The sequence below is a fragment of the Centropristis striata genome, chromosome 18, assembly GCF_030273125.1.
Source record: "Centropristis striata isolate RG_2023a ecotype Rhode Island chromosome 18, C.striata_1.0, whole genome shotgun sequence".
NCBI classification, from domain to species: domain Eukaryota; kingdom Metazoa; phylum Chordata; class Actinopteri; order Perciformes; family Serranidae; genus Centropristis; species Centropristis striata.
This window is the reverse complement of record NC_081534.1, coordinates 21,342,708-21,367,969: the sequence shown is the minus strand read 5'-3', so window position 1 is coordinate 21,367,969 and position 25,262 is coordinate 21,342,708. Positions and strand designations below refer to the sequence as shown.

Sequence of the window (25,262 nt, the reverse complement as noted above, 5' to 3'; positions counted from 1 at the left end):
GGCAGTTATTATTTGTACTTATTGAGTTCCATACTGTACTTTTATTATTTTTATGTACTGTTATGATCCTAGTATACTGGACTTGTCCAGTCCTCTACCGGGAACAGAAGATCATCCCTTATGAATAATTAAAACAGCCAGTTGTCTTGGTGATTATGAACATGTCATAGGAAGATCTACACAGGCGGCCTGTGAGTTTGCATACCAGGGCTCCCTTACCTGTTTGGAGTGGTTGTCCACCATGCTGGAGGAGTCGTCCACTGCCAGACAGATCTGGTACTCTCTCTTGCTGGGCTTGGTCCTCCTCAGCCAGATCTTATCTTTACGGAACTGACTGGCGATGTAGGGGATCACCTTTCTCATGTTCAGACGCTTTCCTGTGCGGTAATCACCTCTGTGGAGCAATGGAACATTGCACATATGTTTAACAGCATTGTGTCATTGGCCCTCATTTATCAAACGAGCGTATGACCGATAGTGAGCATAAAGTGTGCGCACGATCATTTCTATACAAGGCTCGGCATTTATCAATTTGGACGTGAGCGGAGGGTACGATCAGATCTTATTTTTGGTCTCAGCTCGTGTACGCAAATTTGAGTCAGTGTGAAGTCCACACGTCTGAGCAGAGAATAATTATTAGACTATTGTGTCGATGCCTGGAGCTGGGTTTTGTTTTTTAATGGTGACAGTCAGATCAGATCTGCGCTCGTTTCTACGCTTGTTTGATAATTGAGGGCCATTATGTCTCTTTGGTGTTGCATTAGCACTGGTAAACAATGAGCCTCAAATTGTCATCACAGAAGGCAAAACCACCAAAATGGTGGTGACCACAAAATAAATGGGAAGAGTAAGTATGCCTAACATGTATTTGACCACACTACATGTCATTTAAAACATCCATTATAGACACGGTAGAGAGTGTGTTGGCCCTCACTTGAGTTTAGCAGCCTGTGTGGGCTCCAGGATGAGGCGGAGCTGCTCACACAGCTGCTGGGACAGCGCTGAGGTCAGAGCCTGGTACTGGTGCCACATGGATGCTGCTGCACTCTCCTGGAACAGACAAAAATAAATAAAACTTAAGAAAATTCTTAAGAAAAAAAAAGATGTTCCTAAGAATGTTCTTAAATGCTATTCACCATTTTTTTCTTAAGAATTGTCGTATGTCTTAGGAACTTCTTAGTTTTCTCACTTAAGAAGTTCTTAGATTTTTTAACTTAAGATCACAAAAACAATTGTGGGCCTAGATAGTCTATATTGTCTAATTAAGACAGATCAGGGAGTGTAAGAGGATCCATTCTGTCTCTCAGAGGCCTATTGGTGGATTTTGCTCCCTAGCTGCCACCCAAAGAACTTCCATCTAAAAGTAATAATAGTAAGGATATGGCTTCAGTAACTTGGCCAACTTAAATAATATGTTCATAGTGAATAATTAAGTAGTATCAAATACAACAACTGCCCAACTGTAATCTAGGAATAGGCCGACACGTCACACAGACTGAAAGGACATTTCAATTATATGTCAACTTCCAAAATTAGCTTTATGCAACACATTCACAAAAAAAACAACTACTCTGACCAACTTCAATGAACAAAATGTGTTAACACATTGTCTAGGGCTTTACTAAATATTAAAGAAATCAAATAAATGTCATACTAATTTGTTCAAGTAAATACATAAAGACTTTCCTTTTCACTATAGCTGTTTTAAGACTGCTGAGGGCTTCTCTTAAAGTTGCAACGAAATTAAAGAAAAAAAAGTTGACAAAGACAAAAACTAAGGACATTTTCACTATAATTTTAGTTAGTTTTGTAACCACAAAATACTGTTTCAGTTAGTTATCTTTTTTTTAAAAACTCTTGTTTTTATTTTTATTTCAGTTAACAAAAATGTTTTTTCAATTCTAGTTTTCGTTAACTATATAATCTTGCTCACCTCCTCCTGAGTTCCTGGAGCCAGTTTGTGCCAGGCCTCCAGCTGCAGCTCCATCTCCCTCCTGATCTCATCTGGGTCTCTCTCTGTTTTCTGCACACGCACAAATACACAACTTTTCATGACATTACTGTTACAATACAACCTCTTGAGATCCAAGATGATCTGTGTGAAACAAGAGAAGAAATGAGAAAAGAGTGGTTCTTTACCTGCATGGTGTCCGACAGCAGCTCGGGGACTGTGTGGATGGTGGATTCTGTAGCTCTGTCTGTTTGCTCTGCTTTGGAATGCTGCCGGTCCTTCCACCTTTCCTCCTCCTCCTCCTCTCCCTGCCTCTGCACCTCCATCTCCATCTCCCCACTGTCTACACCTGCACAAGAACAAGAGGAAGGTGAAGGGGTGAAGTCAGGTGATGTGCAGGTTTCACAAAGCCACGACAAAGGAATGGAGTGAAAATCGATAAAGAACATAAATTCACCAAAAAACAAACAGTTGCTAAAAAAAAAGGAATTTATTTCAGCCTGACTGGGCAGGATAAAAAGAAATGCGTCACCTTTCTGGGAGGCCTTGGTGGAGTCCAGCTGTTCAGGCTTGAGCTCCTGGACCTCAGCAGCCTGGAGGTCCTCTTCCTGCTTCTCTGTTTCCATGGCGACATCCTCATCATTCTGATCTTCATCCTGGTCCTGATGAGGTCCAGCAGCTTTTTGCTGGTCTGCACTGGCAACATCTGAAAAAAAAGCAAAACCCACAGAGATGACATCAATTTATTCACTAAAAAAACCTGATCTGATGGATTAAAAAAAGTGAAATGGTAAATGGAATGGACCTGCGCTTATATAGCGCTTTTCTAGTCGCTTTGCAACCACTCAAAGCACTAAACACTATACTGTATTACAAAGCCTAACTGCAGTAACTACACAAAGAGTAACACTGAGAAAAACTGCTTTAAAGATTTTTAATGTTTTTTAACCGGCCAGCCAAATGGGTTATAGGTAGGTAAGTGATATAACACTTATTTCTACAAAAAAAATCATGAAGATTTATTTGAACTTTGACCCAAAAAATATAGTTACTGCACTTAGGTTTTGCTGTAAAAGGTTCTAATAGTAATGCACAAACAAAGTGCAGTAACTACAATGTTGTTGTGTTCTTTCAGCTTTTATATTTTGTTTTCAGTAAATAAATATTTTCAAATTAATTTCAAGTGTATTTAAGTGTTTAACAACTCTAATCAAAGATTTGTGTATTGTAGACTAAATATTATAAAGTTATGTTATATTTTCGTCTTAATATAATTATATCTTACTTTTTTACTTAATCACTAACTAGATAAGAATTTCCCTATCAAATAAAAGTATAATTTCTATTATTTTTGTCTTCACTATTCAACACAATGAAGAAATACAATGCTACACTGTATCATAGTCTGCTTTGGTTTTATGTTTAAATTCATATATATATATATCCAAATCAGACTGTGGTAAGTGCAATTACTGCGGTGTGCTTTGGTTTTGAGTTGGATTTTGTAGTTACTGCAAATATATTATATCATAATATATCATTATTTCACTGTAATAAAGCAAAAACCTAAAACTTTGTCACAAGATAAAACAGACATCAATGAGTTCATTTTTTAGTTTTCACTCAATTTCGACCAAGATTGTAGTTACTGCAATTAGGCTTTGTAGGGCAGTACAGACTGCACTCATTCACCTGTTCACACACACATTCATACTGGTGGCAGAGGCTACCAGCCTGCCACCATTGGGAATTCATTTACACACGGGAGCAATCTGGAGGTCAGTATCTTGCTCAAGGATACTTCGACATGTAGGCTGCCACAGACAGGGATCAAACCACCAACCATCTGATCAGTGCGTGACCACTCTACCAACTGAGCCACAGCGGCCGCAAATGTTGTTATAAAACACAAGAACAGTTACTTAATAAACACTTTTCAGTCTCATCGATTACTGACCATATGTCTGAGTGTCATAGGCCGCCTCTCCCTGTTTGATGTGTTCATACAGGTCTGACTCCTGCTGGACATCACTCTGCCTGTTGTCCTCGGTGCGATCCTTACTGCTCTCCACTGTACGCAGACGCTTATTAACACGTTCGTTGTAATCTCCTGTTGATCGCTCGTTGTCTGCTTGACCAGGTTTTCTCTTGAAGCTCTGGAACAGCACAGTGAATTTAAAAACCATGATAAGATGGGATGAATAACGAAAGGGAGTTAGAAGTAAAGAATCATCATAATTCAGAGGACAGCTGTACTTGAGTCTTTTTCTGTGTCTGTGTCTGTGCAGCCATTCTTGCTGTCAGCTTGGACTGGTGGCCCTCTGATTGGCTGGCATCAGCAGCTCCACTCCCATGCTCCTAACAAAGCAGAACAAGGGAAACATCTTAGTCTTTATCTCCTTTAGGGGATCATTTGAGTGTGGATGATGGACTGAAAACATGATAAGTAAGAACAAAGCAAAGACAAAGAAAGAAGACAACAAAGCAGACAGTCTCCAGTTACACATGTTGAATCTGAAAAGCATTCAGTAAACAAAGTGTTCATAAGAGTTTCAAACATCACTTTTAAGTGTCCTCTGGAAACACTTCTGTTGGGTTGTGGTCTTTGCAGCGCGTTTTCTAAATGCTGTGCTCGTGTTGTCAAATTGATGAAGATGTTTTCTCAATTTGCTTGTGTTTTGTGTATTTGCATGTTTTTTCTTAAGTTGAAGCCCTGTGAGCTCTCAGGGCCACCGTAACTTGATTAATTTCTTAACTACAATAGCCTCGGCCTGGTCATATTTCCAAGGTTATAATGTATGTATATAGGAGGCTATTACACTTATCTGCACCCAATGGTGACACCATGTTGCACGACCCTAGAGCCTTAACTTGCCGCCCATGTCAGTAGTCTTGCCTACTTGTCAAGGTGAACCTTCGTGTGACGTGTGTGTGCCGTGGCTTTGTCTCACCCGTTGTACCACACAGTGAGACAGGTGAGCTGTACCTCTTTAGCCTGGTCTCTCTCTGAAGCCTCTCCTGCCAGCTCCACGGCTGTGTCACTCTGAACGTTCTGCTCTCCAGTCTGACCGTCGGTGTCATGCTCCTTCCTCTCAGCTGACTCTGGCTGCTCCTCATCCTCACCTGCTCCTTCCTCCTCCTCCTCCTGTAAGCATTAAAAGTGCCGATAGTGATACACAGAACAAAACCATGAGTGTGGACAACGTCTGTGCTCATCACACAGTACATAGGGACAGTAGTTGTTTGACACACACACCTTTGGTTCATGTCCTTTGTCATTTGGAATAGACAGATCTTCGTCTCTTCCTGCGTCCTGTCCTCTCTCCTTCTCCTTCTCCTCCTCATCTTCATCTTTATCAGCAGCATCCTCATCTCCTTCTGTTTTCTCTCCTCCTCCCTCCTCCTCCTTCTCTTCTTCAGTCTTGGGTTCCTGCCCGTTCTCCTCTCCTGGCTGGTCCACCTGGTTCTCCTCCATCTCCTCTGCTCCCTCCCCCTCCTCGTCTCCATCTTTCTGTCCATCTTCCTTCTCATCCTGGGCCGTGGCTTTCTCATCAATATCGAATGGATTTTCCTCTGAGGAGGGAAAATGCAATCAGTCTTCACTGAGCTGCTTTAAATAAAGTGTTGTGGCTTTCACTTTAAAATGGGTAAACAATGTGTTTCACAGCATTAAAGGGCTACATGCAGCTTATGTAACTACTACTAACAAATGATTCTGTATTATTTTCAATGCTAAACCTTCAAAAAATTACACAAGGTATGTATAGCTTCGAGAGCTGAAACTATTAATTCATAATTAGATCAACAAAATGTATTTAATTAATTAACTGCTTTTCAATCTCTGGTTGCAGCCAGAAAATTATCTCAGAAAAACCATACTATGGTCTTAACGGCTAGTGAAAAATCTTCTTCAAGACAATATGATGGTAATTGTGTAAATAATGGTCCCATTTAGAACAAAATTATTTGGGGCGTGGATACCTTTGATTGACAGGTCACTAACAAGACGTGCTGTCATAAGAAGAGAAGAAAAGCAATGCATATCCACGGCAACGTGTACTTTAAAATAGCTGTGAACTTTGTCATTGTCTGTGTTTTCATCCGGTTTGGTCTCATAACTTTGATCCTTTCACACTGTAGCGTTATTTAATGTTTTTCTGAACATTTTGTTCATTTAAAAATGTCTTGTCCAGCGTTTGGTTGGACTAATAGACACTCCAATGAGTCACTGTTCATTTTTTTTCAGGTAAGAAATGTACATTTAGTTTTAGTTTTTTGCTAGCCAAACTTAACATCCCAGTTAATGCTCCAGTTAATGCTAACATGAATTAGCAGCGACTTCGCTCAGTCAGGTTGCCGGTGTAGAGAGTTGTGTAGTGTAGTGTCCTCGGTCAGGTCCACCTCTGGTTACAACTTAACTGTTACACTTAAGTCTCAATATAAATGCTCATTCCACTTTCCACTTCATTCCCTTCAATGTATTGCCAGTGTGTTCTGCTCTGCCCTGCTGAAGTCACAGTCATGACTCTCCTGTAAATACTTCAGGGACACTTGTCTTAGTGGTCTCAGAGACCATCAACCAAGGACTTCATTAACCGCAACAAAACTGTGGTTATATGCACTTTACATATTCCAGAACAACATTACGCAGACAGTAACGCTGAGCTTTGTATGCAGGTCTCACCGTCACCCTCGCCCTCTTCTTCGTCTCCAGCCTTATCATCCTGGTCCAGGTTGAGGTCGTCAGGCAGATCCATGGCCTCAGGCTCAGGTCGCTTGTCCTGCTGACCGTGGTAGGGGTCCACTTCATTCTCATCAAACTCCCGCTGGTTAAGGTAAGAGCACAGATCAGAAACAAGCATTTGGAAATCATTGATACAGTCCTGAATTTAATTTAAAGAAAGAAGGGGATGGTCCAGTGATTGGATACACTGGATACATTGGATACACTTTCTAATAAAAAAAGATTACCTCATCTCCCTGTTCATGGATTTTCTCTTTCTCCTCCACATCCATCTGTTCGTCTTTGTCCTGGCTTTTCTTGTCTTTGTTGGGGTCTGCAGCATCCAAGTTGTCGTCTTTAGCAACCAGCTCTGACTCACCCTAAGAATCAAGTGTTGACAAGAAGTTAGGGCACACTGAAAAAAGCCACATCTAACTGCTTTATATAATAATAATTCATTTAGAAAAAATATTCGATGGGCAGATTTTCAGTTTTAATGTTTTTCAAGTGTTATCTTCAGAAGTCTCGTAATAATTCTGTGTAATGTACCTCGTCCATGCCCTGGCCATATTCCTCCTCCTTGTCACTCCCTTCCTCCTCCTCATCATCCTCATCATCCCCCCACATTCTTTCATCCAGAGTGTCTGTCTGTCCTTCACCGAGGTCGCCCATCTTTTTATCCAGCTCCTCCTCCTCCTCTTTACCTGATTCATCGTCTTCACCTGCAAACGATGAAAGGAAGTAAACTCCAGTCAGCATTGATTATGGGAGACGTCTCATATTACTTTTTCTGTCGCTGTTACCCTCGACAGCAATAGAAACCTGACGTCAAGAGACAAGACTAGAAATGGAACAGACCCTAACATGAGTGGGTTTTACAAGCTCAACAGGCTATAGACAGTCCATCTTACCTGCTTCTTTCTCATCCCCATCATGCATTTTGCCATCAAAGTCCTCTGACATCTCGATAGCGTTGTCCTCCGCCTTGATATTCCCTTTATCCTGCTCTTCTTCTTTCTCCTGGCCCTCCTGGAAAGTGTCCTCCACCTGGAAGAAGAATGCAGGATAGATTAATAAGAAATATTGATCCACCTTATACATCAGTTTATGCTGCTTCAGTTAATCAATCTAAAAGAATCTCATTAATACCGTCAGCCCAAAACTCTGTGAACCCCTTGAACTTCTTTTGGAACAGATTCCACATCTCAGTTAGACATGCTGTGTATTGTCATTTTAAATGTCACTACTCAGAATACCATTGATGCAGAAGTCGCACTCAACATGTTAAAGAACAGATTTTATGGGAAAAAAGGTCACCACTGCCACTTACTAGCTTTTCAGAGCTTTCAGCAGATGACGAGTTCACTCAAGACTCATTGGCAAACAAAGCAAAGAGATGCTGTTGAAAGCTTAAAAAAGCTACCTTGAGTTAAGATTACTTTGTAAAGTTTACTAAAGTAAAATTACCTGATCTTCATTTTCTATCTTGTCACTGACGTCTTTGTTTCCCTCGCCCTCTCCTATACCTCCGCCCTCATAGTCGTGAAACTCTGTGGCACCTTCTCCATCTCCACCAGCCATGAGCTCCTGAGGCAGACAGAAACCCTGGGAAGGAGGTCACAACCATCAGTTAGTCACCAATTTTAGTTGAACTTCACTACCAAATAATGCCTGTATCACTTAGGAAAAAAAAGTAAAAAAAACCCAACATCTTTCAGATGGGACTGAGTAAGTGTTGTTGTGTCTGTACCTTCTGGGCGAGCTCAGTGAAAATGCTGGCCAGTACAGACAGCAGTTTGCCAGTGCTCCTGTGTGCTCCCAGTGACACAGCCACGTAGTAACGCACCACGTCAGAGTAAATCCCCAGCAGGGGCTCCAGATGCACCAGCATCCTGCACGCTCTGTCCACCTCCTGAACATAAGCAGACAAAGACAACTTAGACAGATGCTGATGACAGTGCATGGTACAGTACAGCTTAACCACAAGGCCCCATTCTGAAATAAAAAAGAGCTCCACAACAAATTAAATATAGTATATTAAATATAAGAATATATGTGTGTGATCTTTTTCAAGATTAAAAGCGCCTAATCTGATTTTTATGTTAAAGCTAGTTTGATGTGATTGTTTAGAACCCCATTAGTACAATTCTGATTATAGATGAGAACATGTCAATGATAAATGGAGCTAATGGTGCTTTTCTAGTTGTTTTGCAACCACTCAAAGCGCTATACACTACAGACTTCACCCATTCACACTCACATTCATACTGGTGGCAGAGGCTACACTAAACGGTGCCACCTGCCACCATTTGGTGTAGCCTCGGCCACCAGTGTATGAATGTGCGTGTGAATGCTGATCTGTGTTAAAGCGATTTAAGTTGTCACTGCGACTAGAAAAGTGCTATACAGGTGCAATCCATTTACCAAATTGGATACAGTTGTTTACTAAAACACCTAAAATAAATTTGTCACACAATAGAATTTGTGGTTTTAGTATTCTGCCATGATTTGAGAACCAATCATGCTTTCAATTCCTGACTCATGTTGCTTGTATTTCAAAATATGAGTGCACTCTTATTCAAGGACACTTCATCAGGATTAACTAATTAACTCTGTTTGAAGAAGCAAGTTAAAATTAGGTGGATTAGTTAAAAGCTTCAATTAGCTAAACTGAATGAACATAATAAACTGGTAAGCATCATAGCAGCGTGGATTAGTAAAGGTAAGAATTCATATAATTGAATTCTTGACTGAATCAACAAAAAAACACAATTACTTGCTTGAATCACTAAAATCTATATTAGTTATAGCTGGAGTAAAGGGTCCTTCTGTAGATGTCATATGAGTAGTTGTTGTTGGTACCTGGAGCTGTGGTGACTGACAGGAGTCTCTGTGTGTCTTCAGGTGGCTCAGCAGCTTCTCCAGCTGGGCAATAACATCTCCCACACACAGAGCCTCCACCTCAGCTGCCAGCTCCTCCTCCAGGAGTCGAGTCAGGTGACCAGGCTTCAGCAGGTCCTCCACAGGCTCCTCCTCTTCCTCTTCAGCACCATCTGAAAGATCAATTAACATCATGTAGACCAACATTAGTGCTGACAGAAGACATTTGACATTCTAATATATCTTGAGGAAATTTAATAACACTTTGTTAGTGCCTGTGCTTTTTCACCTGTCATTAGTAGCATTATTGTGACGGGGCGCTCTTTTTGTTTGAGTGAGTGTTTGAACAAATAAACATGGTGACTTTGGAAGATCCTAATACCAGCACATGGAGAACAAATTGTCAAGCCATGTTCATACAGCTTTAGCCTCTCTCAGGCCACAACCAGGTACAGTACAGTGGTTGTAGGATGTATGTCGGATGGGAACACAACACTTTATTTTAAATGCACACACATTAATGCACAAAATAGAAAAGAGTCTGAACCAGGCGGCAACCTCCAGGTCTGAAAACCAGGAAGTGCCTTAAGCTGCATTCTACCAAAAAGTCAGGCAGGGGGTGCTAAGTTTGGCTGCAAAAACATTTCTGTCCAAATAATGGCCCCATTTAGAAGAAAAAAGAAGATAAAGAATTGCATGATTTGGGGGGTGGCTACATTTGATTGTCACTAACAAGACGAGCCGTCATCAGGAGAGAAGCAGAACAATGTGTATCCACGGCAACGTGTCAATAAAGTTATATAGATATAGAAAAGGCCGTATAGCAGTTTGGTCTCATAACTTTGACCCTTTCACCCTTTCAGTTTTCTTAGGTTAGTAACATACATTTTGTTTTTGTGTTGCTAACACAGTTAACCTTCTTGGCTACAGTTTCTCCATAGGAAGGCCAAAGAAAGCCCGCTACTAGACAAGTGTATCTAATAACACAGCAAGTATAACAGTGTTATATTGCTGTTAGAAAGGTTCAACATTTGAGTAAGTTTTGAGTGTGTTTCTCTTATTGTAGACAGCAGAACAACTGGCCCTGAATGCATCATTCTCACCTCTCCTGGCATCTCCCTGCTGCTCTCTTTGTTGCTCTCTCTCCCTTCTCTTCACAAGCGTCTGCACAGCACACAGCACTGTGTTGATGTTTGTCTCCAGCTCAGCAGAGAACTCAGTACAGAATTCAGGCTGGTGACCTGTTAGGGAAAGAAGCAGAGGAAATGTCAGTGGTACGTATGTGATTTCATCTTACTATTTAGCAGAAGCTGGTTAGTTAGAAGTCTGTCTTTATGTCTGTTGTTAATATTTGACGGAATGATAGTATAAGGCTCATTGGTCAGTGCCTCCACCTGAGTGTGGGTGTCCCAGGGAGAGCAGCTGGGTCTTCCAGGTGGTGAACTCGGTGATGTTAGCCTCCACCTGCCCTCTGACATACTGTAGGCTCTGGCTAATAGCTGGCAGACTGTCTGCACTGCCGACGCACAAGGCCGGGGTGAAGAGCTGCTCCATGCTGGGCATCTGAGCCACTACGGCTCCCAGCTGGTCGAAGGCTGAACAGCATGTTACAAAATGGTTCCTGTGAAAAATGACAGAGATGTCGGGATTGTTTTTATTTTTTGTTACTGCTACATCAGATTACAAATAAACTATTGGGTGATTCTGATTTACCATGTGTGGAGTACTCTCTCAGAGGTCTGCTGTGCCACGTTGTCCAGCTCCGCCTTGAGGTTCTTAGTCTGCTTCAGCATTTCATTCATGCGCTGGTTTAGCTGGCACCAGGCGGCGTCTCCCCTCCGCATCAGACAACCAGGAGGCTGCCGCTGTGCTGCCAGCGGGGACGGGCACCTCAGGGTGTGCTGTCTGCAGCTGCTCGTCTCCTCCTTCTGCTGGAGGTCCTCTGGGCAGCACTGCAGCAGCCACGCTAGCTGCTGCAGGAGAGTGGCGCACTGGGCAGCCAGCGCCTGGCCTCTGCCGACCCATCCCTGGAGAGAGGCCTGGGGCGGGAGGGTGCAGCTTGTGTCCTCACTGACACTCTGGAGGTGGGCCTTAATGCCCTGGATGCTGTCTGTTAGCCTCCTGGTAGTGGCGATCAGAAGAGAAAATAGGTCAAGCTACAGTAATGAACAACTTACCACACAGAGTCCTTTTAACTGAGAATTGGTGGTTGTAGGCAGTGAATGTTTAGGGGGAGATAGCAGGTGAACAATAAATGCCAAATAGAATTGACTGTTTCCAGTTGTTCTGGTCAAAAATATCTAATAAACATGACTTAGTTAATTGATTAATTAATTATTCTTTTTTAAACCTATTAAGGTGTACAAGGGTTCAGATAATTAATATGTTGCTATCTGAAGCCCATTTCCATTTAAACTATGTCCCATAAGGCTGTGATCATCCTAGAGGTCACAGCAGCTCATTTTATACAGTGAGGTTGAGACTCAAGAAATGCCCTGACTGCAATGAACTGGCTACTACTGATGACTAACATCACACCACTTGAAGAAAACTGGGCTCCTTGAATCCACAAGAGGCTCAGCTTTCCAGTGACACCCAGTAATTCAAAGCCTGTTTAGGGACCTAAGTATGCACAAATATTCACATACAGTAGGCGGAAATAGCAAATTTGATTAACATGATAAAAACTATGTGGTTTCTGCCTTAAATTGCATGTTATCAGCATAAAGTAGAGAAGTAGTATGTCTGTAAAGAGGAGACTTGTGGGAACCCAGAGAACCTATTTTCATTGAGATCGCATGATGGCTTTGAAAATCACCATGAAATATGAGAAATAGCCTAACTTTGCAGCGTTATTTTGACAACTTTCCAACACGATATCCTGGCATACTTGGTGCCTGTAGATTCCTTAGTTTCATATAATACCAGTATCTCCAGTATATTACTAAGGAACGCTAAGCTGTTTTAACAACACAGCAACACATTGTGGATCATTTCAACTCAATGGGTCCATCTAGTAAAATCCAGCTACATAATATTGCTTTGCAACATTAACCTCATAATCCAACTTCCAAAACTGATTAAAGATGTTTCTATTCACAATTAATATTCTTCTAAAAAGATGCTGGAATTTTAAGTCAATGGTGAGACTGTAAATAACATACATGTAGCTTTTTGTAATACGGATAGAATTCAATCATAGACCCACTTCTTTCTTTCTTCTTTCTTTCAAGTTATTTTATCTGTTTTTGGATTAATTTAATACTGCAGAGATACAGAGTGAAAGGGGGAAAGACATGCAGGGAAGGGGTGCCAGCTGGATTTGACCCTCTGCTGCATGCTTATAAGGATTAAGCCTTCATGGTATGTGCACTACCAGTTGTGCCATTGGAACACCCAATTCTGCCCCGTTTCATACCGTGTTCTGCACATATAGTGGTGTGGCAGCAGACTGACCTGAGTTGGACCCACTGGTCAGTGAGCTTGGCCAGTCGATGCCTCTGTTTGAGGAGCAGCTTAAAGAGGTGAGAGGAGAAACCTCTACAGCGCTCTATGTTCCCCAGACCCAGCTCCTAAAACCAAACAGTAACACACAGAGAAACTTAAGACCAGAGAGCCAAATACACAAACACTCACATACTGAGGAACTTCAGATGCTAAAATTTGAGATTCATCATTAAACCCCCTTTATTTATATAAAACGTTTATAGCAAACACAGGGTTTCCGAAGTGCTGCACAAAAACACAATAAATATATAACACATTAAAAGCACAATAAAAAAGATAAGTAGACAATAAAACTATAAAATACAATAAGATAAAATAGAATAAAATAAAAATAAATAAAATGCACTGCCTGCACAAAATTAAATATGCATGTATACACATAAAATCATTTTAAAAAATCATTAAATCAACACTCTACGTGGTGTTAAAAGCCAACGAGAAGAGGTGGGTTTTAAGAAGAGATTTAAAATGAGACAGTGAGGAGGCCTGTCTAATGTGCAGCAGCAATTCATTCCAAAGTTTTGGAGCTGCAATGGCAAACGCTCGTTCCCCTCTGAGCTTAAGCCTAGCTCTCGGCACTCTCAGGAGCAGCTGGTCAGCTGACCTGAGAGACCAGAAAAAACAATCAGTATCTGGGTCTGACCTTGGCGGCCTGCTGAAGAGCAGTCTGCAGAGCTGATCTTCTTGCCCATGAACGGTAGAAGTACTTCTGACATCCATCCCATGCTGTCAGCAGATCTTGAAACAACCTACAGCACCGGCAAACAGAGAAAATGTCTTTCAAAGAGAACAGAACTGGAGCGACATTATTGGATAGTGGGGAATGAAAAACAATTATTTGAGATTTGCTGAAGATATTACATTGTGAAATAGTAGCAAAAGTAAAACAGTGTCATTAAGGCAGCAAACTGGCTCAGAGCTATCACAACAATATCTTGAAAAAGTTTGCTAACATTAGCTTATATTAGCCTCCTATTCATACCAGTACAAATGAGGCTATAGTGACAAAAGCCTTCAGTGTATTGAAAAGAGCATTGCTAAAGAATTCAACATTTATTTTGTTAAAACATACAAAGTTACACAGTGTAAACATAAGCCAAGATAACATGAGCTGGCAGTAGGGCTGGGCGATATGGACCAAAAGTCACATCCCGATATATTTAAGCTGAATATCGATATATGATATATATCCCGATATTTTTATCGCAAAGTGAGAGCAAATGTTCATTCATAGTCAAATATGACATGTCACAAGTAGTTTTATTGAAACAATTTTTTTAAGTGAACATAAACACTGTATAAAAACAGGAGTACCTTTAAAAAAAAAAAATCAAAGCTCCATAAAGTGCACATTTAAATAAAAAAATTCTTAAATAAAAATAGCCTATGAAATAAAATAGGCCAATCTTTTTCTGAAATAAATATATTTATATGAGAAAAGAATAACGAGCAGTACAAAAGAACTAAATATGACAAACCCTAGTAAGGGCAGCATTTATATATAAAGAAAGAATTTTTGTTGAACTATATCGATATATGTGATATGGTCTAATTCCATACAACATTTAAAAATATATTAATATATCTTTTATATCGATATATCGCCCAGCCCTAGCTGGCAGTAATACCCAAAATAAATACTCTCAGCTGTTAGTGCATCTATAAACAGGTTTTGCTTACATGCTTTCGGCCTGATCCTGGTTCCTGACAGCAGAGAGAGCAGCACTCATCTCCAGAGGCTGCATACAGAGCGTTTTCTCTGGGTCAGCCGTCCTGTTAAATGTCAGGCCTTTACGGTAGGACAGACCTAAATGGGACCATAATATATACAGAGAGAGAGGTGTGATGATTGTGTTTTCTTTCTAAGACTTAAATGACTGCGACACCTGTAAAACCCACCTATTTCTGTGAGCATCTTAAAAAGATCTGACAAAGCCCTCTGTTTCTGCTGCAGGATGTGCTTGACCTCAGCTTTCTGCTTATCTTTCTCCGCGGATGTGTCGATGTTGAGGCTCTGCAGGTCCCGCAGGTTGCTGATGACCTCGCCTGACAAGAAGAAATTAGAAAAAGTACATTGCATTAACACTGCAGCAATGCCACAAATTAAGAAGCACCTCCGATATAATGATGAATGTCTGATGTCGTTGGCTAGGTAAAGACACATGTAAACAACAAACAAATCTCTTCCTTACAACAACTACAATCAAACTGAATTAAACACTTGATTGATGAACCAGAGATTATTGCAGTGACAAACCACATTAACCAAGGGCAGGACCTGGTGACACCTACACCAACACTGGGCAACACTGATTTTTGGACCACATTTTATAGCAATTCTTTTAGGGATATTTCAGTCTAGCTTAAAGTTCTGCACCAAAGGATCAGTAGTGGTAAAATGTGAATTACCCTGAGAGTGGTGGCAAAGGAAAGGCTATAAGGTATTTCCATTTAAAAGTGTTTATCATTCTAATATGCATATTTGATGTGTACAAGTGGGATTCTTACCAGTGAAGTAGTCCAGGTCTTCAGTCAGCTCAGGCACTGGGTTTTTCTTCAGCAGCTTGACACACAGTTTCTTCATCTTCTTGGAAAGAACAGGCAGGCGTCCCTGTAGAGATGTTGCTTCAGCTTCCTCATCTGAGCCCTCAAGCTGAAATAAACATCAAGGACATGACAATTGCTGATTACCTGTGATGATAACATAATAAAATGGAAAGAGATGACTCATTTGGGAACACATGTACCTGCAGATCTCTGCCCTTCCCTGGCAGGTTGCTCTTCAGTGCCTTGTGAACCCGATGGACGGGTGTTTCCTCTGGGTTGGCATCCACACTGTCCAAGCTGGCACTGCTTCCTTGTTCCACCAGAGATGGGACACTTGGACCACTTAGAACCTCCTCAAACTTCTTGACAAACTTGAATAGAGTTCTGAAAGAAAATATATAAGCGAACAATGTTGGTGGCAGCCATCAGTCGTGTCGAAGAGTCCTGAAGCAAGTCCTAAGAATGTATCGAGTTTAATCAGGGTGAGATTTTACCGATGCGTCTTCTCAACAGACTGCTTGATGGACCAGAAACTGACATCGTTCCACTTGGATATCTTGACAAAGTCCTGAGGACGACAATTGATATCACAGAGATTAAGCATGCACTGTGTTACTCTGTCATGTGTGGACAAAGTTTCACAGTATTGGTATGCAGTGAAAAAGGACACCAATATCAACCTTGAGTTCCTTCTCGATGGGCTGTCTGAGCTGGCTGATTCTGGTCTGGATGCAGTCCGAGAACTGACTGTAGTATTTGTGCAGGTTCCAAAATAGACTAGACAGTGGCTCTGAAAAAGAAGGACAGAGGTAACAGGTCATCCTCCATCAATGGTGCAGTCTCTATTAAAGCCAAGAGGCAACAAAGATTAGGCATGACCTTGTTTTGACCTGAAAGTATACTACTTTTGGCTATATTCAAATGTATGTCAAATGTAGTTTTGAAACAGTAAACATTAATTAAAGTGATGGGGTGAGATAGATAAGACGATGGTGTTCTCTGTTTAGTTTAGTCGAAATCCAATCAGTGATGTCTGAAATCACATCTGACATCTGGACAAAAGACAACTTAGCACCTAGGGCTGATGCCTGAAACAATACATCTTCTTTTCTGCAAACAGAGAACTGATAATGTGGAGGACAGTCCGTATAGGATGAATTTATTTTGAGCTGATTATAAAAAATATCATTATCATCAATCACAGTTCATTAATTTGTGGTTCAGCTCTATCGTGTCTGTTATTGTAACTTCCGAAATAAAAAATAAAAGCTCATCTTTTCTCACATTAAATGCTAATGTATAATAGAGTTTCCGAAACATTTTACCACATTAAGCACACATATTTATGTAATGAAGCAATGGTAAAATTTCCCTATACATTGCATTAACATTTAATTGATCATTTCTATGGTCAAAAGAAGATTTTGCACTTCCATCAAGTACTTCACCACTGACTCTCACTATTGTAATGTACAAATCAAAGGTTGGCTATGAAAAGACTGTGGATTTTGTCCCCCATCGTCTACAGTGTCATCTTTTTAGAAAAGCATTGCTTCATGGCAAGGGATGCTTACATTGAAGAATAATTTTCTATAGGTCATGTGTGTACTGTGTTAAGATTTACTGCATAGAATAGTGATGGCTGACCTTGTCCAGCTTGGTTGGGTACCAGCAGGAGGTGGCAGTGGAAGCTAAGCAGCATGGCCAGGCGGGTGTGGAACTCTCCGAGGGTGGAGCCCTCCATGAAGGCCTGGAGGGTGGAGGACACTGAGGACAGGGAGAGACGCTCCACCTCCTCACCTGGAAAGGACAATAACAGAATGAAAATTAAAATTATTGCCTTGTGGTTGTATGTCTCTGTTAACCAGTCAAGTTGTAGATGGCATCCATGTCTGTCTAGATTCAGTCATTGACACAGTTTCAAGATTAGTGTCATCATTTCATCAGCCAACCAAATGTCTCCCCTTATGTTCCTGAGTTATGCCACTGAATAACGGCCAAAATGTTTTTGCAGAATATTATGCTGACCTTTGACCTTTACCTACCTACATCAGTTGGGACAACTGGACTACATAATGCCTCCCTCCTCTAACTGTGTGAGGGAGATTACATGTGTCTGTTGTTTCCACTCACAGACACATATAGACACAAGCAGGTAAAAAAAACTGAGCTTCTTTCTACTTTATATATACATAGTTTTAATTTAACCCATAGAGGTACACCTCAAAAATAGATATGATGAAAAAGTTCAATATGTTTTGTCAATCATTTCAGAAAGTGAAACTCATACATTCTATAGATTCATTACACAGAGTGAAATATTTCAAGCATGTTTGTCTTGTAATTTTGATGATTCTGGCTTAGAGATAATGAAAACACAAAACTCAGTGTCTCAGAAAATTAGAAGTAAAATATTTCACTCTATGTGTAATGAATCTATATAATATACGAGTTTCACTTTCTGAAATAATGACAAAAAATATCGAACTTTTTCACAATTTTCACATTTTTTGAGATGCACCCTTGGTAGAAGTCTTCACTCAGCCAATTTAACAATATTTAATTGGATAATTAGCTACCTCAAAAATAACCCATCTTAAACACTTGACTGAAACTACTCTCTTAGGCATTGTGTATGTACCTGTATTAGCATCAGTCCTCTGTTCCTCCAGATATTTCTCCACTAGCTGGTAGATAGAGAACCAGTGTTTGGTTGATTTCTCAGTGTGCCGCTTCATTGCGTTATCCAGACTGCTCGACCAGCAACTACACAGTGACAGGACAGGACACATTCACATTCTACACATAGGAACAGTAAAGAGCTTGCATACTCTGTGTACTCATGGGCATATTGAGGACCTCATAGCAGTTTTAGAGTTTAAAAGCTTTGAAAATGTAATGTGTTAAAATGCTGGCTGGATTAAGGCCCTCTGTGTCTTACTTGAGCTCCAGTTTGCGCCACTGAATAATGAGCTGGGTCACTGGTTCCAGTTCCTTACGCAGAGAGACCGAGCGGCTGGCGTTATTCTCCCAGTCCTTATGAGAACAACAGAGTACAGAGGTGAAAACAAATACAATTGCATTTAAGAACTAGAAGATTTCTAATGTTTTACCTGATTTATGATTGCAGCTGTAAAAATGTCACTGATTTCTTTTCAAGTGGACTAAATGCATCAACATTAAGTGGAGCTCTCTAATTTAATCATGAATGGCAAATAAGGTATCTTGCTAAGAGAGCTCACCTGTGCTTTACTGAGCAGGATCTCCAGGCCATTAAGGAACTTGGCCAGTGGACTGGCCAGACTGAAAGTCATGATCCTCTCCACCACCACAGCCAGCTGGAAAACAGTACATACAGACAGGATAACACACGATATTAACTAAGACAAAAGTTTCCCAACGCATACGTAGAGTACATATTACTACAAGAGGTGTATTCAGAGCAGGAAGTGACCAGCGTTGTCTACAGGCCACAGGACAAGACCAGTCGCCTTGAAATTGTATAATTTTACAGTTCGAAATGGGCATTGTGGGTAATGGTTACTAATTTGAATTTTGAGTTTGTCATCAGTAATGTCTCACACAACAAAATCAATTAATTTAACCATGAAATATGGAAGTTACCACAGTTTTTGTTTTTATCGATATCCAAGAATCAAAATGTTCATGGTCAGTTTGGTAGATATGGATACTAATAGATCGGTAGGTTTTTTTTGCAGAAAGGAGATTAATATTGGATTAACATCCAGCTGAATTGTGCTCAATGTCTACTCAATGGGTAATTAGATATTTTTTCGACAAATTAAGTAATAATAAAAGCAAGTCCATTTAAGGATCCTGCTTCCTGTTACATTCCTTGTGTCAAAACATTTAATCTCTACGTGCCAACTCACTGCGGGCATCGATGTAAAAAGGTAACTGACCTGTACGAGAGCTGGGTGTTCTGGCCATTCCTCCTGTCTCTGCTTCACTGCCACACTCAGCTGCTCCAGGACAGGAAGACAGAGGCGGGCCTCACTCATGTTGGGCTGCTGGTAAAAGTCATACGGTCCTTCTGAGGTGATGACCAGACCATCAGGACCCCCCAAGCCCTGCACAGTGTTCTGGAGGAGCGCAGAGAGCAGTAGTTCACTGCCTGTGAGCTGCTGGTCCATTTCAGCATCTGAGGAAGAAACACAGAGGTCATGATCCACTTTCTATTTGAAACCAATACTCCATTCACAAGAGTACATTTCAGCTTTACTGCTGGAAAACTTTCCCTCTTGATTATATGAGTGACAGTAATCAAGGACACTGACCAATCAAATGATAGAAGTGTGCCATCACAGGGGAAGCAATCTGATAAGAGGAGACCATGGCGTTGATGTGTTCTCTGCTGTGATTGGCTGGAATTGTGCCCTGGTACCACAGTGATTGGGCATATCCCAGACAGAGTCGCTGGTGAATCTGGACCACTGTGTTCATGGCAGACGGAGACAGGAAGCTGCTTCCACTGGAGTCCTCCTGGTCTGTTTCATCCTCCTCTTTATGTCCCAAGTCCCCTGGACCCTCAAGACTTGGCTGGGACACGATGTCTGCAAAGTCCTAATGAAGTATGAACAGAGACCTTTAAATGTTTTTCATCGTCCACTGTCGTCTCACTGATGTCTCAGTGACGTCTTAATGAAGTATGGACTCTTGCTCTGGACCAAATCTCATCACTGTGCTATCTGATATGACAGCAGCATTTTCAGACACTTTCTAACACCCACTAAATTCCACCAATTTAGCAGGTGGATGAAATTTCAACATGCACTTGAGGAAAGACAAGAGATTACATGAATACCTTGTTGAACTGAGGGAACTGACGTTTGAAGTCCCTCTCCTCCTGTTCGTCCTCAGTCAGTCCTGAGCCGTGCAGTCGACTGCGGTTGCGGTACAGGCTGGCCTCCATCTGCTCTTGCTCTCTTTTTCGTCTCTCCTGTTCGTCCCACTCGTTCACCAGAGCCTGAGGAGCATCATGTCACAGCATTTAATTTGGATCTTATAGAACAGAGTTAAACATTCAGCTAGAGATCAATAGTTTGTGGTGCGAAGTGAAGCTCTGACCTGACAGATGTGTCTGAAAAGGCTGTGTGACTCCTTGCTGAACTCTCCTGTGGATATGGCGTGGCACTGCACATACAGCAGAGCGTTCAGCAGCAGTATAGTAGACTGGGGGACCACTTGCTTGGGGTCCTGCTGCTGGGGTAGTAGCTTCACTAGGCAGCACAGAATGTCCATGCAAGCTCTGGAGCAGAGGAAGTCTGCCCGTGCTAGGTAGGATGGCAAGCTTGGGGACAGGGTGGGGAAGGCCAGTAGGCAGGACACCAACTTGGGTAGACCAGGTACAGGCGTGAGCTGGGTGGACGCCTGAGAGGCCACCAGCCTCATCCCGTGCCGGAGCTGGAGGATGCCAGCTCGCACCGGCCCAACCACGTCAGGGTACAGTGGGTAATCTTCCAGCAGCCTCTGGCAGAAGCGCTGCTGGGAGTTCTGCCACACGGCCTCCTCCTTCAACAGGCCCTGCACCGCTGACCTAGACTTGCAGGAGCCCTGCACGGCCTTCAGCAGGTGGGACAGCAGGTCTTCCACAGCTGATGCCTGGCCGATGCTGCAGAGGTAGTGCTGCAGCTCCTGGAAGAGGCGGCCATACTGGGGTTCATGGGGGCGACAGGCTTGCTTCCTGGAGAGCTCAGCTATCTGCTCCTTCACCTGCTGCATACGGATCCACAGGTACCTGCAACAAATCAGAAACAAGAAGTTAAGGTGTTTTTCACAAGTCTGCCCTATTACATTTATCACATGCCATATGTACACTGAAAAAACTGTGGGTCGGTGTAATTGTTCCTCCTTTCCACATTGGATGTAAAACAACACCTTCCTCATGCAAATATTCTGTAAAGGATACTCAAGTTGCATGTAATCATGTAAGAGGACTGAAGATTCTGTTCCCCTTATTTATTTATTTTTTACATTACAGTCACACTAAGAAGATAAATCAACTTTCTTTGTAAAACTGCATCAAACTATGTTGGTAATGTAGTAATGTTCCAAAGCATTATAAATCTTTTTGTTCTGTTCACCTGTTCGCTTGCTCGCTCGCACGCACGCACAAACATGATCCTTTACTCTTAGTATTTACACCAAATGTCTTGAGTGTGTAATCTAGAGATTTCTGGTTGATATATCACATAATGAAACCCTGCAGCTTGTTCCAACCTGATTCGAGGATGCTGGAAGCCGTCAGTGGTGCTGCTCTCCTCCAGCTCTGCTCCAGTCATCAGCTGAGACGACAGGCTGCGGCCTCTCCACTCCTCCTGCAGCAGAGCCAGCTGCAACAGACACAGAAGTAAGTGCCAATCTCATCATGTATCCCATTTCCAGTTTTAACCACCTGCTGGTGTGCACCTTTCTCTGTGCATCACATAAATTGCTAAAAAAGTACGAAGTACAGTATTCTGAAGACAGGATGGGATTCTGTTTTTAAACTGTGTTGTCCCTCGTAACTTTTTGTCATATTTCACCAAGAAAAAGACAACATGATGGCTGTGGCTCAGTTGGTAGTGAGGCCGTCTACGGCTCGGAAGGTTGGTGGTTCGATCCCCGACTATGGCAGCCTACATGTCGAAGTATCCTTGAGCAAGATACTGAACCCCAAATTGCTCCCGATGCACTCAATTTACCATTTATGATAGCTTTAAAGAAAATGTACACATCGTGTGAAGCTCCATATTGCACTAACAGCACACACAGCTTATTTTACAGCTAAAAGCTGTATGTAAGTACTTCATTCTGAGTGCCCAAGGCAGTAGACAGTGAACAGTAAACAGTAGTTGTTTTCTAGAACATATCAAACGATCCATGTGCCTTGAATGAATTAGCAGCTATAATGTAAGGATTTTTAAAATATATGCACTTTTTTATGAAAAAAAATTGGTTGAAAAATCACAAACAAACAGTTGCTGACCTCCTGCTGTGCATAGTTGAGTTTGTATGCTCTCTTCACAGCTGGGTCAAAGATGGTCTGTGGTGTCCACACTTTGATCTGCAGCAGGCCCATGTTAACCCAGAACACTCCTGAGCGGGCCAGGGAGCTGGAGCCTTGGACTTTGCTTTGGACATACTGCTGCAGGCAGGTAACACAGGCCTCCACCAGGCCATCAGGAAGCAGATTGGGAGGCAAGAAGTCTCTAAAGACAGTCTGGATCTCCTGGGCGGCTATCAAAGGGTCAGGGTCTTCCACCAGGCTCTCACAGCTCTCCATGTAACCCTCCTGCAGACTGGGAGGCAGCAGGTCAGCCATGCTCTGAAGCTGGCGACGAAGGACTGCGCCCTGGAGCCTAAAGTCTGTGCCCCTGGGAAGGTAAAGGGCTGATCAGTAAACTTAAAAATGATACATGGTGAAAAAGGTGACCAATACTGGAAGAAATGGAGGGACTACATATATGAGAGGTGATTGCATATTCTGTGTGGGAAAATCTTTTTATTTTATATTATTGTATTCTTTCCCTGGGTCAGGAGCGTTTCTCCCCTAGTATAAATATGTATATATATATATATATATATATATATATATATTCCATTTCCGCTTGTTATGGGGTTCTTTTTTATTTTATTTTTTGTACCGGTGACCTTGTGGACAGCACAGACGAAGGTATTTTGTGTCACTGGACCGAGAGAGACTAGAGAACTGTGGGTGCCTTAAAGCCTCTAGACCTGATTTATCAGCCTGATTTATGTCAGCCCTTTGTTTAGAACAAAACCTGCCATTGTATTTTGCTATGGATGACCCTGTCTGATGTACCTGTTCTGTGTGTATAATTATATGTTTGTGTTTTGTTTTTTCACTGAAAAATCAATAAAAAGAAAGTTAAAAAATGTTTTTTTTTTTTAAATGATACATGGTTGTGCAGATAATTTGTTGTTTTAAGATACCTGAAGTCAGCCAGTGCAGGGATGGCCATATTGTCCCACAACACAGCAGACACGTCCTGCAGCTGCTGGATCCTCTCCTTCCACTCCCCCAGGGTGACATGGGAGAGGGATAGGAGGGTGGCACCTGATGGTTCCCATCGACCTCCAGTCTCACTGCTGCAGAGCACTCCCAGCGTGCAACAAGACCACACTGCTTTACTCAGCAAGGCTGGTCCCTAAACACAACATGGCCATGCATTAAACCAGCATGAAATCACTTTGATAATCAGAGAGGGATGATTTAAATAATGCAAAATCAACAAGAGACGTTAAAGGTCATTACCATGATGTCTGCTCCGTGGTGCAGCTTTGGAGCTGGCTTGGCCTTGGGACTCAGAGGGTCTAATTTCAGCCAGAGGACGGGGTCTGAGGTCACACTGCTGGTCCACAGGGCAGCGAGAGCTTCTGATAGCAGCTCACACCACACAAACTGCAGCTCCTCAGATGGCTGGAGAACAGTCATGGGAATCATCAGCGACATTGTTTATGTTTGTAGCTTTTATTTCCAGGCATTTTATCTGAGTGTACACAGTGGGTAGCTGACAGAGAACAAAGCGGGGAGGGATTCGAACCAGGGACGCTGTGATTACATGGTTAGTGTTTAGATGCCTGGGACACCAGGAATTTATGTTTTTAAATTAAATCAAATCTCTCTAGAATCTCTGAATGTGCAAATATTGTTCATTTCCATTTCATTTTGTTCATGTTCAACTACATGTCACATGGACTGTTCGGGTTTCACATCATACAGATACACGCTGGACCAGTTCAGGTGAAACATCCGCGTAAAGCAACAATAAGCGATACACATTTGAGTGGGGGGTTGCATATTGTTGCTGAAGCCTTATTCTACTGACCCGGTCGCTGCTGAGCAGGAACCACAGCGGCTGAAGCTGACTAACGTTCATCGGTGTCGACTGGAGGCAGTAGCGCAGATGTCTGGAGAGTTCTCGACGTAAGCTCTCCTCAGCCTCCTGGTCACTGCAAATCAATGGGAAGAATTCACTGCAATGTCCTTCAGTTGTTAGAAACTCAGTTCCAATAAATATGTTTGCTTTGATGAGGGGAAAAGAGCTTTACCCAGGAGAGACAGCCAGGTGCAGCAGGTCAGTGCTGAGTCGCAGCTGGTTGAGTACAGCCAGTTCCTCCATCAGCGGCCAGAGCTGAGCCCTGCGGCTGAGCTGCTGCAGATCCTCTCTGGCCAGGGGGACCGCGTCCCCTGACTCACCCTCAGACAGGGGGCAGACATCCAGCAGCCCTCTGGAGGTCATCTGACGATGCGGCTTCTCCACACTGGACACCAATCTCTCCAACACTCCTGATGGGATAATAGAGTATGACATTCATATATTGCAAGTGTCCCACACACACTACAATACTTATTTTACAACAGTATGAACTTGCTGGACAGGACAAAAAATGATTAAGGTATTCTTAGAGCCTGAACAGCAGAGGTGCTGAGATGTAAAGTTTGTCCTGAGGGGGGTGCTAGGCACATGGAGTGATTGCAAACAAGAGATGGTAGAATGAGAGCCAAATTTAATGAACATGGACTGATTCTGACTATGGCTAACCATTGTCAGTTTGACCAACTCTCACAGGAAGTAGGGTTGTACATCTCTCTGTGATAAACGATTCGATTCGCATCTAGATATAACG

The 25,262-nt window shown here is 42.1% G+C and overlaps 1 protein-coding gene across 1 annotated transcript in view; it reads right to left on the bottom strand.

Annotated features, from left to right (window-relative positions):
- Window positions 1-25,262, bottom strand: part of mdn1 (midasin AAA ATPase 1) — a 66,480-nt gene that overhangs the window by 4,830 nt on the left and 36,388 nt on the right. The window contains exons 57-97 of the mRNA XM_059356069.1: window positions 24,684-24,921; window positions 24,461-24,584; window positions 23,887-24,051; window positions 23,565-23,779; window positions 22,597-22,984; window positions 21,849-21,961; window positions 20,697-21,366; window positions 20,434-20,595; window positions 19,907-20,192; window positions 19,532-19,770; window positions 18,851-18,946; window positions 18,550-18,644; window positions 18,250-18,374; window positions 17,256-17,408; window positions 16,289-16,398; window positions 16,103-16,176; window positions 15,809-15,992; window positions 15,570-15,714; window positions 14,961-15,107; window positions 14,742-14,868; window positions 13,705-13,810; window positions 13,011-13,126; window positions 11,268-11,675; window positions 10,949-11,175; window positions 10,658-10,795; window positions 9,537-9,727; window positions 8,425-8,586; window positions 8,142-8,279; window positions 7,586-7,721; window positions 7,224-7,396; window positions 6,923-7,054; window positions 6,636-6,777; window positions 5,208-5,524; window positions 4,938-5,096; window positions 4,208-4,309; window positions 3,909-4,107; window positions 2,484-2,657; window positions 2,140-2,300; window positions 1,934-2,023; window positions 935-1,050; window positions 220-394 (exon numbers count right to left, since the gene is read on the bottom strand). Coding sequence (XP_059212052.1) covers window positions 220-394; window positions 935-1,050; window positions 1,934-2,023; window positions 2,140-2,300; window positions 2,484-2,657; window positions 3,909-4,107; window positions 4,208-4,309; window positions 4,938-5,096; window positions 5,208-5,524; window positions 6,636-6,777; window positions 6,923-7,054; window positions 7,224-7,396; window positions 7,586-7,721; window positions 8,142-8,279; window positions 8,425-8,586; window positions 9,537-9,727; window positions 10,658-10,795; window positions 10,949-11,175; window positions 11,268-11,675; window positions 13,011-13,126; window positions 13,705-13,810; window positions 14,742-14,868; window positions 14,961-15,107; window positions 15,570-15,714; window positions 15,809-15,992; window positions 16,103-16,176; window positions 16,289-16,398; window positions 17,256-17,408; window positions 18,250-18,374; window positions 18,550-18,644; window positions 18,851-18,946; window positions 19,532-19,770; window positions 19,907-20,192; window positions 20,434-20,595; window positions 20,697-21,366; window positions 21,849-21,961; window positions 22,597-22,984; window positions 23,565-23,779; window positions 23,887-24,051; window positions 24,461-24,584; window positions 24,684-24,921 — 7,418 coding nt within the window. The remainder of the gene's footprint in view (window positions 1-219; window positions 395-934; window positions 1,051-1,933; window positions 2,024-2,139; window positions 2,301-2,483; window positions 2,658-3,908; window positions 4,108-4,207; window positions 4,310-4,937; window positions 5,097-5,207; window positions 5,525-6,635; window positions 6,778-6,922; window positions 7,055-7,223; window positions 7,397-7,585; window positions 7,722-8,141; window positions 8,280-8,424; window positions 8,587-9,536; window positions 9,728-10,657; window positions 10,796-10,948; window positions 11,176-11,267; window positions 11,676-13,010; window positions 13,127-13,704; window positions 13,811-14,741; window positions 14,869-14,960; window positions 15,108-15,569; window positions 15,715-15,808; window positions 15,993-16,102; window positions 16,177-16,288; window positions 16,399-17,255; window positions 17,409-18,249; window positions 18,375-18,549; window positions 18,645-18,850; window positions 18,947-19,531; window positions 19,771-19,906; window positions 20,193-20,433; window positions 20,596-20,696; window positions 21,367-21,848; window positions 21,962-22,596; window positions 22,985-23,564; window positions 23,780-23,886; window positions 24,052-24,460; window positions 24,585-24,683; window positions 24,922-25,262) is intronic.